This window comes from Elephas maximus, chromosome 5, assembly GCF_024166365.1.
Source record: "Elephas maximus indicus isolate mEleMax1 chromosome 5, mEleMax1 primary haplotype, whole genome shotgun sequence".
Classification (NCBI taxonomy): Eukaryota; Metazoa; Chordata; class Mammalia; order Proboscidea; family Elephantidae; genus Elephas; species Elephas maximus.
Window position 1 is genome coordinate 124,991,013 of NC_064823.1, and position 16,991 is coordinate 125,008,003.

The window sequence follows — 16,991 nt, forward strand, 5'->3', positions numbered from 1 at the left end:
CTCTGTCCCTCGAATTGTTTGGTCTCATTCAGGAAGCTTCTTAGCTTTTGATTTAGTCCAGATCTGCTCACTTCCCCCGTACTGTGTGTTGCCCTTCCCTTTAAAAAAAAAAAACTTTACCTAAGATAATTCTTGTCTGCTATCTAGTTAGTGAATGCCCTTCTCCCTCCCTCCCCACCTTCGTAAATATCAAAGAATGTTTTCTTCTGTGTTTAAACTTTTTCTTGAATTCTTATGATAGTGGTCTCATACAATATTTGGCTTTTTGCAATTGGCTAATTTCATTCATCTTAATGCGTTCCAGATTCATATTTGTTATGAGATGTTGCAACGATTCATCGTTGTTCTTTATTGTTGTGTAATATTCCATTGTGTGAATATATGTAATTTGTTTATCCATTCTTCTGTTGATGGGCATCTAGGTTGTTTCCATCTTTTTGCTGTTGTGAACAGTGCTGCAGTAAACATGGATGTCCATATATCTATCTGTGTGAAGGCTCTTATTTCTCTAGGGTATATTCCAAGGAGTGGGATTGCTGGATCATATGGTACTTCTATTTCTAGCTTTTTAAGGAAGTGCCAAATCAGTTTCCAAGTGGTTGTACCATTTTACATTCCTACCAGCAGTGTATAAGTGTTCCAGTTTTCTCCATAACCTCTCCAATATTTACTAATTTGTGTTTTTTGGATTAATGCTAACCTTCTTTTTATGTAGGTGAGATCGTATCTCATTGTAGTTTTGATTTGCATTTCTCTAATGGCTAATGATCATGAGCATTTCCTCATGTACCTCTTGCTGCCTGAATGTCTTCTTTGGTGAAGTGCCTATTCATTTTTTGATTGGGTTATTTGTCTTTTTGTTGTTGAGGTTGTGCATTATCTTGTAGATTTTAGAGATTAGATACTGATCGGATTTGTCGTAGCCAAATTTTTTTTCCCAATCTGTAGGTTGTCTTTTTACTCTTTTGGTGAAGTCTTTGGATGAGCATAAGTGTTTGTTTTTTAGGCACCCCCAGTTAATCTGGTTTCTCTTCTGGTGTTTGTACATTGTTAGTATTGTTTTGTATTCTGTTTATGGCATGTATTAGGGCTCCTAGCATTGTTCCTATTTTTTCTTCCTTGATCTCTATTGTTTTAGATTTTATATGTAGGTCTTGATCCATTTTGAGTTCATTTTTGTGCATGGTGTCAGGTATGGGTTTTGTTTAGTTTTTTTGCTGATGGATATCCAGTTATATCAGCACCTTTTGTTAAAAAGACTGTCTTTTCTCCAACTTAACAGACTTTGAACATTTGCCCATAGGTGGGTGAATTTACGTCTGGATTCTCAGTTCTGTTCCATTGGTCTATTTATCTGTTGTTGTACCAGTACCAGGCTTTTTTAACTATGGTATAATAGCTTCTAAAGTCAGATAGTGTGAGGCCTCCTACTTTGTTCTTATTCTTCAGTACTGCTTTACTTACCCGCGGCCTCTTCCCTTTCCATATGAAGTTGGTGATTTGTTTCTCTGTCTCATTAAAAAATGCCATTGGAATTTTGATCAGGATTGCATTGTATCTGTACATCACTTTGAGTAGAATAGATGTTTTCATGATGTTGAATCTTCCTATCCATAAGCAAGGTATGTTTTTCTACTTACGTATGTCTCTTTAGGTTTCTTCAGTGGTGTTTTACAGTTTTCTTTGTGTAGGTCTTTTATGTCTCTGGTAAGATTTATTCCTAAGTATTTTATCTTCTTGGAGGCTATTGTAAATGATGTTGATTTGGTGATTTCCTCTTCGAAGCTCTCTTTGTTGGTGTAGAGGAATCCAACTGATTTTTGTATGTTTATCTTGTATCCTGATACTTTGCTGAAATCTTCTGTTAGTTCCAGTAGTTGTCTTTTGGATTCTTTCGGGTTTTCTATGTATAAGATCACATCAACTGCAAATAGAGATATTTTTACTTCTTCCTTACTAAATTGGATGCCCTTTATTTCTTTTCCTAGCCTAATTGCTCTGGCTAGGACCTCCAGCACAATGTTGAATAAGAGTGGTGATAAAGGGCACCCTTGTCTGGTTCTCCTTCTCAAGGGGAATGCTTTCAGACTCTCTCCATTTAGGATGATGTTGGCTGTTGGCTTTGTATAAATGCCCTTTATTACGTTGAGGAATTTCCCTTCTATTCCTATTCTGCTGAGAGTTTTTATCATGACTGGGTGTTGGACTTTGTCAAATGCCTTTTCTGCATCAATTGATAAGATCATATGATTCTTGTCTTTTGTTTTATTTATGTGATGAATTACATTGATTGTTTTTCTAATGTTGAAGCATTCCTGCATACCTGGTATGAATCCCACTTGGCCATGATGGATTATTTTTTGATGTTTCGTTGAATTCTGTTGTCCAGAATTTTTTGTTGAGGATTTTTGCATCTGTATTCATGAGGGATATAGGTCTGTAATTTTCTTTTTTTGTGATGTCTTTTTTTTACCTAGTTTTGGTATCAGGGATATGCTGGCTTCATAGAATGAGTTTGGGAGTATTCTATCCTTTTCTATGCTCTGAAATACCTTCAGTAGTAGTGGTGTTAACTCTTCTCTGAAAGTTTGGCAGAATTCTCCAGTGATGCCATCAGGGCCAAGGCTTTTTTTTTTTTTGGGAGTTTTTAAATTACCTTTTCAATCTCTTCTTTTGTTATAGGTTTATTTAGTTGTTCTCCCTCTGTTTGTGTTAGTTTAGGTAGGTAGTGTGTTTCTAGAAATTTGTCAGTTTCCTCTAGGCTTTCAAATTTGTTAGAGTACGATGTTTCATAGTATTCTATTATGATTCTTTTAATTGCATTTGGGTCTGTTGTGCTATCTACTATCTTATTTCTTATTTGCGTTTTTTGCTTCCTATCCTGTTTTTCTTTTGTCAGTTTGGCCACTGGTTTATTGACTTCGTTGATCTTTTCAAAGAATCAGCTTTTGACCTTGTTAACTCTATCAGTTGTTTTTCTGTTCTCTATTTCATTTAATTATGCTCTAATTTGTATTATTTGCTTTCTTCTGGTGCTCGAGGGCTTCTTTTACTGCTCTCTTTCCATTTGTTTGAGTTGCAGGGCTCATGATTAGATTTTGGCCCTTTCTTCTTTTTGGATATGTGTAGTTATTGCTGTAAATTGACCTCTGAGCACTGTTTTTGCTGTGTCCCAAAGGTTGTTTGTAGGATATGTTTTCATTCTCATTTGATTCTGTGAATTTCTTTTTTCTGTCCTTAATTTCTTTTGTAACCCTGTAGTTTTTGAGCAAGGTCTTGTTCAGTTTCCATTTGTTTGATTTTTTTCCTTGCTTTTTCTCTTACTGATTTATACTTTCATGGCTTTGTGATCAGAAAAGATGCTTTGTAATATTTCGATGCTTTGGATTCTGTTAAGGCTTGCTTTATGGCCTAATATGTGGTCTGTTCTGGAGGCTGTTCCATGAGGGTTGGAAAAAGAAAGTATACTTGGTTGGTGTTGGGTGGTGTGTTCTGTATACGTCCACAAGTTCAAGTTGGTTGATTGTGGCATTTAGATCTTACGAGTCTTTAGTGAGCTTTTTTCTGGATGTTCTATCCTTCACTGAAAGTGGTATGTTGAAGTCTCCTACTATTATTGTGTAGTTGTCTATCTCTCTTTTCTTTGCTGTTAGGGTTGGTTTTATGTATTTTGGAGCCCTGTCATTGGATTTGTAGATATTTATTATGGTTATGTCCTCCTGGTATATTGAGCCTTAAATTATTATATAGTATCCTTCCTTATCCTTTGGGTTGGATTTTACTTTAAAGTTTATTTTGTCAGAAATTAATACAGCCACTCCTCATCTTTTTTGATTGTTGTTTGCTTGATATATTTTTTTCCATCCTTTAAATTTTAGTTTGTTTTTGTCTTTAAATCTAAGGTAGGTCTCTTGTAGGCAGCATATAGACGGATCATGTTTTTTAATTCATTCTGCCACTCTCTGTCCCTTTACTGGTGCATTTAGTCCATTGACATTGAAGGTAATTATTGATAGGTATGAGTTTAGTGCTGTCATTTTGATGTGTTGTTTTTTGTGGTGTTGGCAGTTTCTTTGTTCCACTTAATTTCCTGTGCTGACTCATTTTTCTTTATGTATTTCCTTTTCATCTTGTTCATTGTTGTTGATTTTGTATTTGCTGAGTATTTATCTTTTTTTTGTTTTTAATTTTGATGTGTAGGGTTGTTAGTTTCTTTTGTGGTTACCTTAATATTTACCCCTATTTTTCTAAGTTTAAACCAATCTTTTATTTGTTTATATCACCTTGACTTCCTCTCCATATGAAAGACCTATGACAATATATTTTAGTCCCTTTTTTTTGTTTTAGTGTTGTCATTTTTTGCATAATGATGTCTGTGTTTCCCTATATTCTGTGTTTTAGCTTTGATTTATTTTTGTGAATTCTCTATCTGGGTTGATATCTGGTTGCTCTGTCCTGAGTTCTAGTCTTGGGTTGTAATCTGATGTTACTGATTTTCTAACCGAAGGACTCCCTTTAGTATTTTTTGTAATTTTGATTTGGTCTTTGCAAATTCTGTAACTTTTGTTTATCTGGAAATGCCCTAATTTCACCATCTTATTTGAGGGACAGTTTTGCTAGATATATAATTCTGGCCTGGTAATTTTTTTCCTTCACGACTTTATATATATTGTGTCATCCCATTGCTTTCTTGCCTGCATGGTTTCTGCTGAGTAGTCTGAGCTTTGTTTTATTGGTTCTTCTTTGTAGATGACTTTTTGTTTATCCCTAGACACTCTTAAAATTTTCTATTTAACTTCGGTTTTAGCAAGTTTGATTATAATATGTCTTGGTGACTTTCTTTTGGGACCTACCTTGATGTGGAATCTTATGAGCGTCTTGGATAAATATCTTTTCATCTTTCACAATATCAGGGGAGTCTTCTGCCAACAAATCTTTCAAGTCTTCTTTCTGTATTTTCGGTTATGCCCCCCTGTTTTGGTACTCCAATCACTTGTAGGTTATTTCTCTTGATAAAGTCCCACATAATTCTTAGGTTTTCTTCATTTTTAAAAAATTTTTTTATCTGATTGTTCCTGAAATAAGTTGGCATCATTTTTTAAAAATTTTATTTCTTGTAAATATATACACAGCAAAGGATACATCAACAAATTCTTCATTCAACAAATTCTACATTCAGTGACACTGTTTACATTCTTCAAGTTGTGTGACCCAGTCTTGCCATCTTTTTCCGTGTTATTCCACCACCATTAACATAAAGTCACTGCCCCCTAGGCTTCTTATCTAATCTTTTTTTTAAAATTAATTTTTATTGTGCTTTAGGTGAAAGTTTACAACTCAAGTCAGTTTCTCACACAAAAACTTATACACACCTTGCCATACACTCCTAATTGCCCTCCCCCTAATGAGACAGCACACTCCCTCCCTCCACTCTCTCTCCTTGTGTCCATTTGGGCAGCTTCTGGCTCCCTCTGCCCTCTCATCTCCCCTCCAGACAGGAGATGCCAACATAGTCTCATGTGACTACTTGATCCAAGAAGCCCATTCTTCACCAGTGACATTTTCCATCCCGTATTCCAGTCCAATCCCTGTCTGAAAAGTTGGCCCCAGGAATGTTTCCTGTCTTGGGCCAACAGAAGGTCTGGGGACCATGATCTCCAGGGTCCTTCCAGTCCCAGTCTGACCATTAAGTCTGGTCTTTTTATGAGAATTTGGGGTCTGTATCCCACTGCTGTCCTGCTCCCTCAGGGGTTCTCTGTTGTATTGCCTGTCAAGGCAGTCATCGGTTGTGGCCAGGCACCATCTAGTTCTTCTGGTCTCAGGCTGATGTAGTCTCTGGTTTGTGAGGCCCTTTCTGCCTCTTAGGCTCATAGTTAACTTGTGTCTTTGGTGTTCTTCATTCTTCCTCGCTCCAGGTGGGTTGAGACCAATTGATGCATCTTAGATGGCTGCTTGCTAGCGTTTAAGACCCCAGATGCCACTCTCCAAAGTGGGATGCAAAATGTTTTCTTAATAGATTTTATTATGCCAATTGACTTAGATGTCCCTTGAAGCCATGGTCCCCAAATCCCCACCCCTGCCACGCTGGCCTTCGAAGCATTCAGTTTATTCAGGAAACTTTTTTGCTTTTGGTTTAGTTTAGTTGTGTTGACCTCTCCTGTATTGTGTGTTGTCTTTCCCTTCACCTAAAATAAAACTTATCTATATCTAATTAGTGAAAACCTCTTCTCCTCCCTCCCTCCCTCCTCTCGTAACCATCAAAGAAAATTTTCTTCTGTTTCAACTGTTTCTCCAGTTCTTATAATAGTGGTTTTATACAATATTTGTCCTTGTGCAATTGACTAATTTCACTCAGCATAATATCTTCCAGATTTCACCATGTTATGTAATGTTTCATGGATTCATCATTGTTCTTTATTGATGTGTAGTATTCCATTGTGTGAACATACCATAATTTATTTATCCGTTGATCTGCTGATGGGCACCTTGGTTGCTTCCAACTTTTTGCTATTGTAAACAGTGCTGCAGTGAACACGGGTGTGCATATATCTGTTCGCAAAAAGGCTCTTATTTCTCTAGGATATATCGCAAGGAGTGGGATTGCTTGTTGATATGGTAGTTCTATTTCGAGTCTTCCAAGGAAGCGCCAAATGGATTTCCAAAGTGTTCATACTGTTTTACATTCCCACCAGCAGTGTATAAGTCTTCCAGTCTCTCTACAATCTCTCCAACATTTATTATTTTGTGTTTTTTGAATTAATGCCAGCCTCGTTGGAGTGAGATGGAATCTCATTGTAGTTTTGATTTGTATTTCTCCAATGGTAATGATTGTGAGCATTTCCTCATGTATTTGTTAGCAGCCCGAATGTCTTCTTTAGTGAAGTGCCTGTTCATATCCTTTGCCCGTTTTTTAATTGGGTTATTTGTCTTTTTGCAGTTGAGTTTTTGTAGTATCATGGAGATTTTAGAGATCAGGTGCCGATCGAAAATGCCATACCTGGGAACTTTTTCCCAGTCTGTAGGTAATCTTTTCACTCTTTCGATGAAGTTTTTGGATGATCATAGGTATTTGATTTTTAGGAGCTCCCGGTTCTCTGGTTTCTCTTCTGCATTTTTTGTAATGTTTTGTATACTATTTATGCTAAGTATTAGGGCAATGGGTTTGGTTTTTTTTTTTTTTTAATTAGGGTTCCTAGCATTGTCCCTAATTTTTCTTCCATGATCTTTATTGTTTTAGATTTTATATTTAGGTCTTTGATGCATTTTGAGCTCGTTTTTGTGCATGGTGTGAGGTATGGGTCTTGTTTCATTTTTTTATAGATGGGTATCCAGTTATGCCAGCACCATTTGTTAAAAAGACTGTCTTTTCCCCAGTTAACTGACTTCGGGCCTTTGTCAAATATCAACTGCTCATATGTAGATGGATTTATGTCTGGATTCTTAATTCTGTTCCATTGGCCTGCGTATCTGTTGTTGTACCAGTACCAGGCTGTTTTGACTACTGTGGCGGTATAATAGGTTCTAAAATCAGGTAGAGTGAGGGCTAGCACTTTGTTCTCCTTTTTCCGTAACGCTTTATTTATCTGGGGTCTCTTGCCCTTCCATATGAAGTTGGTGATTTGTTTCTCCATCTCATTAAAAAATGTTGTTGGAATTTGGATTGGAATTGCATTGTATCTATGGATGGCTTTTGGTAGAATAGACATTTTTACAACATTGAGTCTTCCTATCTATGGGCAAGGTATGTTTTTCCACTTATGTAGGTCTCTTTTGTTTTCTTGCAGAAGTGTCTTGTAGTTTTTTTGGTATGGTTTTTTACATCTCTGGTAAGATTTATCCCTAAGTATTGTATCTTCTTGGGGGCTACTGTAAATGGTATTGATTTATTGGTGTAGAGGAATCCAACCGATTTTTGTATGTTTATCTTGTATCCTGATAGTCTGCTGAACCATTCTATTAGTTTCAGTAGCTTCCTTGAGGATTCTTTAGGCTTTTCTGTGTATAAGATCATGTTATCTGCAAATAGAGATACTTTTACTTCTTCCTTACACATCTGGATGCCCTTTATTTCTTTATCTAGCCTAATTACTCTGGCTAGGACCTCCAGCACAATGTTGAATAAAAGTGGTGATAAAGGACACCCTTGTCTGGCTCCAGTTCTCAAAGGGAATGCTTTCAGAATCTCTCCATTAAGGATGATGTTGGCTGTTGGCTTTGTATAAATGCCCTTTAGTATGTTGAGGAATTTTCTTTCTATTCCTTTTTTGCTGACAGTTTTTATCATGACTGGGTGTTGAACTTTGTCAAATGCCTTTTCTGCATCAGTTGATAAAATTATGTGGTTCTTGTCCTTTGTTTTATTTATGTGATTGTTTACATTAATTGTTTTTCTAATGTCGACTCATCCCTGCATACCTGGTATGAATCCCACTTAGTCATGATGAATTATTTTTTTGATGTGTTGTTGAATTCTGTTGGCTAGAATTTTGTTGAGGTTTTTTGCATCTAAGTTCATGAGGGATATAGGTCTGTAATTTTCTTTTTTTGGTGCCAGGTTTTTTATCTTTAGTCTCACTAATTCTGACTTCCATTGACTCAGTTCTGCTCCTATGAGTTTCTGTTGAGTTGTCTAATTCTGAAATTTTATTGTTAATCTTCTGGATTTCTGTTTGATCTCTTTCTGTGGATTCTTGCAACCTGTTAAATTTGTTCTTAGGCTCGTCTATAATCTTCTTATGTTCCTCTATTGCTTTGTCTGTGTGTTTCTTTTCTTCCTCTCCGGTTTGCCTGATTTTCTTCCTGATCTCTTGAAGAGTTATATATATTAATCTCTTGTATTCTATCTCCAGTAATTCCCGGAAATTATCGTCATCAGAATGATTTCTTGATTCTTTGATTTGGGATCTTGCTGAAGCCATCATGGTGTGTCTCTTTATGTGATTTGATATTGGCTGTTGTCTCTGAGCCATCAGTAAGCTATATTTATTTATGTTTGTTTACTGTGTCCAACTTTTTTTTTGTTTTCTTTTGATAAATGCCCAAATAGGCTGCAGGTGTAAGCTAGTTTGATTATTGGTGACTTTCAAGCTCTGATGTCCTCTCACCAAGTGGTTAGATCTGTTACCAGGTACCTAAGTCCAGGAGTCCGTTTAATATTCAGCTCAGGTGTCACCAAGTGTGTGGTGCAGGTCCTAGGTGAGAGGCAGGGGTGATTGTTGTAGGCAGAGGTATCTGGGTGCAGTAGGGGGTCATGCTCTGAGTAAGGCAGGGGGCTGACAGCAGCCCCTGAGTGACTGTGAGGAAAGCGTGTCCTTGTAAGTGGGTAGGTTTTGCAGCCAGACTATGGGCACCCAGTGCTGTTGGCTGTAAGGATTGGGAGGCACCACTTATTCTTGGACCCCTCATGTGTGGCTAGGTGGTATGGGTGGAGGCACCAGTTCTCAGGCCCCTGACATGGGTAGGTGAGGACCCTCCTTAATAGGCAGAGCGGTGTCAGATGTCACAAATGTCACAAAGCTGCCTCTCCACCATATAGCTGATACAGTCAAAGTTAGGCTTCACGTATATACCCTCTTGTACTGCGCTGATGGGCCTATGCTGTTGAAATGGGCCCACATAGGTCTATGCAGGGGTGAAAGGCATTCAACATCCACAGACCCCTTATGCCTGTGCCTAGGCAAAGAAGCTGTGCCTGCCCCGAGTTCCTGGCTTAGGAGAGGCAGCAGATTATTTTTCACTCTTTGTTAATTTGTTCCCACTCCAAGACCAGGAGAATGGGTGAGGACATGTAATAGGTCCTACTTCTGGCCCAAGGGACACAGCAATCTCTGAAGCTGGCTTGAGACCTGGTGCAGAGCAGGGAGGGGTCAGGTAAATGGGAGAGAGGTTTCTCCCAAAGGAATGTTTTTTGATCTGCACGGTAAGTTAGACGCAGATACTTATCTTTTGCTGATTGAGTGCCGCTTTTCACTGGTTCTCTAGGCGTGAGTACACTCTCTGCTGCTTGTTCTCTCCCAATGTGGAAAACACATCCTGAATACCACTGTTTGCCTCACCATGCACAGTTGACCTGGCCTGTAGGGTGCTGATTCCTGCCAGGTCAGGTCTGGCAAATCCTGGCTGCTTCGGAACTACTCAGTCCGATTCCTCAGCTTTGCCTGTGTTGTTCAGGGCTCCTAGATTGTCATATAAAATCAATTCACTTGTGTTTTGGGTCTTTGTTTTAAGAGGGACCACAGGAAGCATCTGAGTACTCCGCCATCCTGATCCCAAGTCCAGGTTGATGAGTTTTGAGAAATGCATACCCCCATATGACTACAACTACAGTCAAGAATATGGAATATTTCCATCACCCTAAAACACTCTCTTTTGCGCACTTACAGTAAATTCTCCCACTTCCTCTGCCAGGCAACTGTTGATCTCGTGTCACTGTCATGGATTAAATTGTGTCCCCCCCCAAATATCTGTCAACTTGCCTGGGCCATGATTCCCAGTATTGTGATTGACCACCATTGGGTCATCTAGGTGTTGTAAATCCTACCTCTATTATGTTAATGAGGTGGGGTTAGTGGCAGCTATATTAATGAGGCAGGACTTGATCTACGAGATTAGATTGTGTTTTAAGCCAATCTTTTTTTGAGATATAAAAGAGAAGCAAGCAGAAAAACACAAGGACCTCATATTACCAAGAAACAAGAGCCAGGAGAATAGCATGTCCTTTTGACCTGGGATCCTTGTGGTGAGAAGCTCCTGGACCAGTGGAAGACTGATGACAAGGACCTTCCTCCAGAGCCCACAGAGAGAGAAAGCCTTCCCCTAGAGTTGACGCCCTGAATTTGGACTTCTAGCCTACTAGACTGTGAGAGAATGAAGTTCTGTTTATTGAAGGCATCCACCTGTGGTATTTCCGTTATAGCAGCACTAGATAACTAAGACAAACACTTTTACCTATTTTTGGATTTTATGTAAGTGGAATCATACAGCATATAGTATTTTTTGTCTGACATCTTTCACTCAACATGTTTTGGAGATTTGTCTGTGCTGTCGTGTGTCAGTTTGGTCCTTTTATTGTTGAGTAGTATTCATTGATGTGGGTCTCCCACAATTTGTTTTTCTTTTTGCATGTCGACAGGCATTTTCTGGTTTCTTTGGAGCGTATATCTAGATGGATGTCTATGAGTATATACCTAGGAGTAGACTAGCTGGGTCATGGAATATGCACACCTTCCACTTTGATAGATAATGCAGAACAGTTCTTCTAAAATGGTTATACTAATTTATATTACCACCAGCAGTGTATGTATATCCCTCTTGTTTCATACCCTTAGCAACCTTTGGTTGTATTAGTATTTCACTGTGGTTTTAGTTAGCGTTTTCCGATGACTAAATTGGTTGAACACCTTTCAATGTATTTGAATCTTTTGTATGGTGCCTGTTCACGTTTTTTTTTTGAATTGCATTTTCTGTCTTTCATAATGTTTTTTAAAGAGCTATTCAGACACTCTGACGTATGAGCCCTTCGTTGGATATATCTTCTCCCTTGCTGCATATTGCTTTTTTATTCCTTACTAGTGACTTTTAATGAATAGTTCTTAATTTCACTTACCAGTATTTTCCTTTAGAGTTAGAACTTTTTGTTTCCTTTTTAAGGAAACCCTGGTGGTATAGTGGTTAAGTGCTATGGCTGCTAATCAGAAGTTCGGCAGTTTGAATCCGCCAGGCGCTCCTTAGAAACCCTGTGTGGCAGTTCTGCTCTGTCCTGTAGGGTTGCTATGAGTCAGAATTGACTCGACGGCAATGAGTTTTTTTTTTTTTCCCCCGGAACTTTTTGTTTCCTTTTTAAGACACGTGAGGGTATTCTGTATTATCTTAAAGAAGTTATATTGTTTGGCCTATCACACTGGGGTTAGTAATCCACCTTAACTTAATTTCTTTGTGAGCTCTGAGATAGTAATAAAGTGTCATTTCATTCCATATGTATACCTAACTGAGACCATGCTTTCCCCTTTGCTCTATGTTGATGTTTTTGTCTTAAATGACAATTGGGTTCTCTGTTGTACTTCACTAGTCTATCTATTCTTTTATCAGCATCCATTTATCCAAGAAAAACCAAACCCATTGCCATCGAGTCAATTTTGACTCATAGCAACCCTATGGGACAGAGTAGAACTGTCCCATAAGTTTCCAAGGAACAGATGGTGGATTTGAACTACTGACCTTTTGGTTAGCAGCCGTAGTGCCACCAGGGCTCCATTTCTTTATCAGTAGTAACAATATTACTATGTTTTTGTTGTTAATTGCCTCCCAGTTAGCTTCCCCTCATGGTACCTTTATGTATAATAGTGAAATATTGCCCAGTCCTGTGTCAACTTCATGTTCTTTTGTATGTTTGAGTCCGTTATTGTGGCTGTTAGGTCAGTTCATCTCATTGAGGGTTCCCTTTGTATTCGCTGATTCTCTGCTTTACCAAACATGATATCCTTTTTTAGCTACTGGTCTTTCCTTATGGTATGTCCAAAATATGCAAGATGAAGTCTCTTCATCCTCACTTCTGTTGAAGCATTCTGAATTGTCTTTCTTCTAAGATTGATTTGTTTTTCTGACAGTTCACAGTATAGTCAGTATTCTTTGCCATCATCATAATTTGAATACGTCAGCTCTTCTGTCTTCTTTTTGCATCGTTCATCTTTAGCATTCTTATGAGGTGATTGCAAAGACTATGGCTTAAGTCAGACACATCGTGGTTATCAAAATGACATCTTCGCTTTTTAAAACTTTCAAGAGGTCTTTTGCAGTAGATTTGTCCAGTGCGATATCCCATTTGATTTTAAGAGTGCTTTTTCCATGGATGTTGATTGTTAATCCAAGTAGAATTAAATCATTGACAATGTCAATTTTTTTCTCCATACTATAAATTATTATAGCTCTGTAATAAATTATAATACCTGGTAAAGCGTGTCTTCTCATCTTATCCTTCAAACATTTCTTAGTAATTCTTTGCCCTTTCTGGTTCAAACCCACCAGTTGCCACCAGTTGCTTTGCACGAGAAAGATGTGGCAGGCTGCATCTGTACAGATTTATAGCCTTGGAAACCCTATGGGGCAGTTCTACTCTATCCTATAGGGTTACTATGAGTTGGAATTGGCTCTGTGGCAATGGGTTTGATTTAGAATCAGCTTTTCTTATTACATACACACACGTACACGCACACACACACACACACACCACACACGGCATGTAACTTTTTATTGGGATTGCATTGACTCTACAGATTTATAGGAGTGGGGCTGGCACAGTGGTTAAAAGTGGTCAGTTGCTAACTGAAAGGTCCGGCGTTTGAACCCACCAGCTGCTCCATGGGAGACAGATGTGGCAGTCTTCTTCTGTAACGATTGACAGCCTTAGAAACCTTATGGGCAGTTCTCCTCAGTCCTGTAGGTTTGCAATGAGTTGAAATCGACTCATATATATATAGATATATATAAAATAGGGTTTAGGACTTCAGCATACCTTTTTAGGGAACACAGTTTAATCCATAACACTATATTTTTAGCTTTGCTGCTCTTTTGCAGTTTTCTAATCTTTTATGAATTCTATTCAGAGATTTTAATTTCATGTATTTTATTTTTTTCAATTTATGGAAATTCTAATTGGTATCTTTTTATATTTTCTATTTCTTCTTTCATTTTGTTCATATTTTCCTTTAAACCATATTAACCATATTTATAATATCTATATTAAATTTCTTGTCTGCTAATTTCATATGTCTGTAATTCCTAGATCCTTTCTAGTGAAGGTTTGTTCCCCTGCTCATAGTTCACATATGTCTCTTTTGCATGTCTACTAAGTACTGATTGGATGGTTTACATTGTTACTTTTTGTATGCTGAATTTTGTTTAGTTTTTTTGAAGAGTGTCAGACTTTGTTATGGCAGGTAGTTAACTTGTGGATCAAATTGAGTCTTTCAAAGCTTGTTTTTTAAGTTATTTTTTATGGTGGGCCTAGTGTAGTCTGTACTCTAATGCTAATTGAGTACCATAATCTTTCTGATGGTACTACTTATATTATTACTATAACAAATACCACAAGTGGATGGCTTTAACAAAAAGAAATTTATTCTCTCACGGTCTAGGGGGCTGGAAGTCTCATTTCAGGGTGGAAGCTCCAGGGGAAGGCTTTCTCTCTCTCTGTCTCTCTCTGTCCTGGGGAAAATTCTTGTCATCAGTCTTCCCTAGGGAAGGAGCTACTCTGCTCAGGGACTCCAGGTCCAAAGGACGCATGCTCCTGGCTCTTCTTGCTTGGTGGTAATGAGGTCTATCTGATCATTTCTCTGTTTTATATCTCAAAAAGAGATTGACTCAGGATACAACCTAATCTCATAGATTGAGTTCTGCCTCATTAACATAACTGCCTCTATTACTGCCTCATCAACATCACAGAGGTAGGATTTACAACACATGGGAAAATCACATCAGATGACAAAATGGTGGACAGTCACACAATACTGGGAATCATGGCCTAGCCAAATTGACATACATTTTGGGGGGACATAATTCAGTCCATAACACTGCTAAATGCCCCTGTGCATTCAGTGAGGCATCTTCACGATGGCTCCTGCGAATTTGAATGTTTCCCAGACTTATGTGTACTCTAAGGAAATGTTTGGCTTACAATACTTTAGTAATTGTTCTTTGCAGGCAGTTGTTCTTTGCTTGGTCTTGTGAACTTTAATACTCTGCCTTCATAAATTAGTATTGTGCCAAAGACTCAGGGACCACTATCTGCATAGTTGTGAAACGCTTTCTATGAATACTACCCTCACTGCTACTCTGCATTCCAGATCCTTTGAGCTTGGTCCCAGTCTCTGACATGTCGTGGTCTTTTTGGGTTTTCCCTCTCTGTATGGCTCTCTGGAAAATTACGCCAGGCAGAATTCAGGGAATTTGTGGGGATTCCCGCATTCAGTTTCTTTCTCTAAGGTAACCATCTAGCACTGTCTGTGTGCAGTATCTGAAAATAGTTGTTTCATATATTTTAAACACTTTTCTAGTTTTTTGTAGTGGCAGGGTAGTTCCATAGGAGTTACTTCTTCATGGACTGAAGCACAGGTTTCAATTATTCTTTAATATTTAGTGTTTATGGAATATCTCTACTAGGCAGGTATCTTTCTAACAGATGTTAAGGGCATTGTCCTGATCCTTACATTTAGATGGAACAGTAATGCTTAAACATGAAATGATGGAGCTCTTTCGTATACTAGTAGGTATTCATTACACTCTGTTTCCACAGTGTTTACTTTTGTCATAGCTGTTGTCATGCTGTATTCTAATTAATTGCCTGCAGTCTCTCTCCTCTAGGAAGTACGACCTTTTAAGTCTATAAGGTCTTTTCATATTATGTTAATAGAGCCAGACCAATGTTTTGACTTGATACTGTAAAGGTAAAAACAAAAAGAACCAAACACAAATTCTGAGGTGTAGTTAGTAAATTTGTTTCTCACAGGAATATGGCTAACTATTCTGAAATTAGCTTATGTGTATACTAAAAAAAAAAAAAAAAAACCCAAAGAAAACAAAAAACAGTTGCCATCAAGTTGATTTTGCCTCATGGTGACCTCATATGTGTCAGGATAGAATTGTTCCACCTAGGATTGGCAATGGCAAATATTTCAGAACTAGATCACTAGGCCTTTCTTCCAAGGTGCTTTGGGTAGACTTGAGCTGCCAACCTTTTGGTTAGCGGCTGAGCATGTTAACCATTCCTACCACCCAGGAACTCCATGTGTATACTACCATTGAACAAATAAGTAAATATGTTGTAGATAACGAATAACAGGCTTTTCATTGTTGGAGGAGGAATTGCAGGTGAGGAAAGAGGGTAGGCTAAAATGTACCCTGCACCCTGTGCTATTGGGAAGTGTCAGTATGAATTCAAGTTTTTAAGGATATACATAGATAGATAGGTACAGAAATAAAAAAAAAAAAAAGTATATGTGCATATGTGTGGGTGAGTTACTACACATACATGTTTTCTAGCTCTTTTTTTGTTTTTTATTTTTAAGCTGAAGTAAAAAAAATAAAAAAACCCGCTGCTATTGAGTCGATTCCGACTCATAGTGACCCTATAGGGCAGAGTAGAACTGCCCCAGTTTTAAGCTGAAGTTAAAAAAAAAAAAAGCTGAAGTAGTACCTAGTAATTCCCAATGGAGAGATGGTTGTCCATGTGGGGAACCAGGAGGTAGGCGTAAGGAGAAGAGAGCTGAAATTCCCTTCCCTACCCTTCCTGGGGCTCTTGTGTATATGTGTGTACACATATGCATGCATGTATATATATATATATATATATCAGTATACACACACAAAAATTTAAGCAGTAGATTGTATTAGTTTCCTATTAAATTTTGTTTTAATCTCCTTATTTTCACTGGTTGGAAACCCTGGTGGCATAGTGATTAAGAGCTATGGCTTCTAACCAAAAGGCCTGCAGTTCGAATCCAACAGGCATTCCTTGGAAACCCTATGGGGCAGTTCTGTCCTGTCCTACAGGGTCGCTATGAGTCGCAGTTGACTCGACAGCAACAGACTTGGACAACGGAGTATTTTTACTGGTTAGGACTGGCATCTATGCACACAATAATTAATTTACTTTTGTAAATTTTAAAGGTAAGAAGCAAATACTTGCAAAATCTAATGAAATATCTTTAAAGATCTTATCTTTAAGATTATATAGAAAAAGAAAAAAAACAATTGTGGAGTTTGACCATTCTGTTCATTTCAAATCGGACTTATTTTTGACTATGGACTTTTCTACCCCCCAAAATGTATGTCTCTACTTATTAATCTTTCACCCAAGATAGTAACTATTAACTATTTCCCTCTTTGCTTAAAGCTACCTCCGTGAGAGAAGAAATGTAACTACCTCAGCTGGAAAATTTGTGGCCCAGCAAAGTAAGTCTGTGCATTTAAAGTCTTTGTAAATTAGTCAGCACTCA

General features: G+C 37.9%; 1 protein-coding gene across 4 annotated transcripts in view; it reads left to right on the forward strand.

The window, feature by feature from the left end:
• ARAP2 (ArfGAP with RhoGAP domain, ankyrin repeat and PH domain 2) overlaps positions 1 to 16,991 on the forward strand; it is a 247,799-nt gene that overhangs the window by 37,610 nt on the left and 193,198 nt on the right. For all 4 annotated transcript variants that reach the window (XM_049886379.1, XM_049886382.1, XM_049886381.1 and 1 more), the window contains exon 3: positions 16,889 to 16,947. In XM_049886379.1, the coding sequence (XP_049742336.1) occupies positions 16,889 to 16,947 (59 nt within the window). The remainder of the gene's footprint in view (positions 1 to 16,888; positions 16,948 to 16,991) is intronic.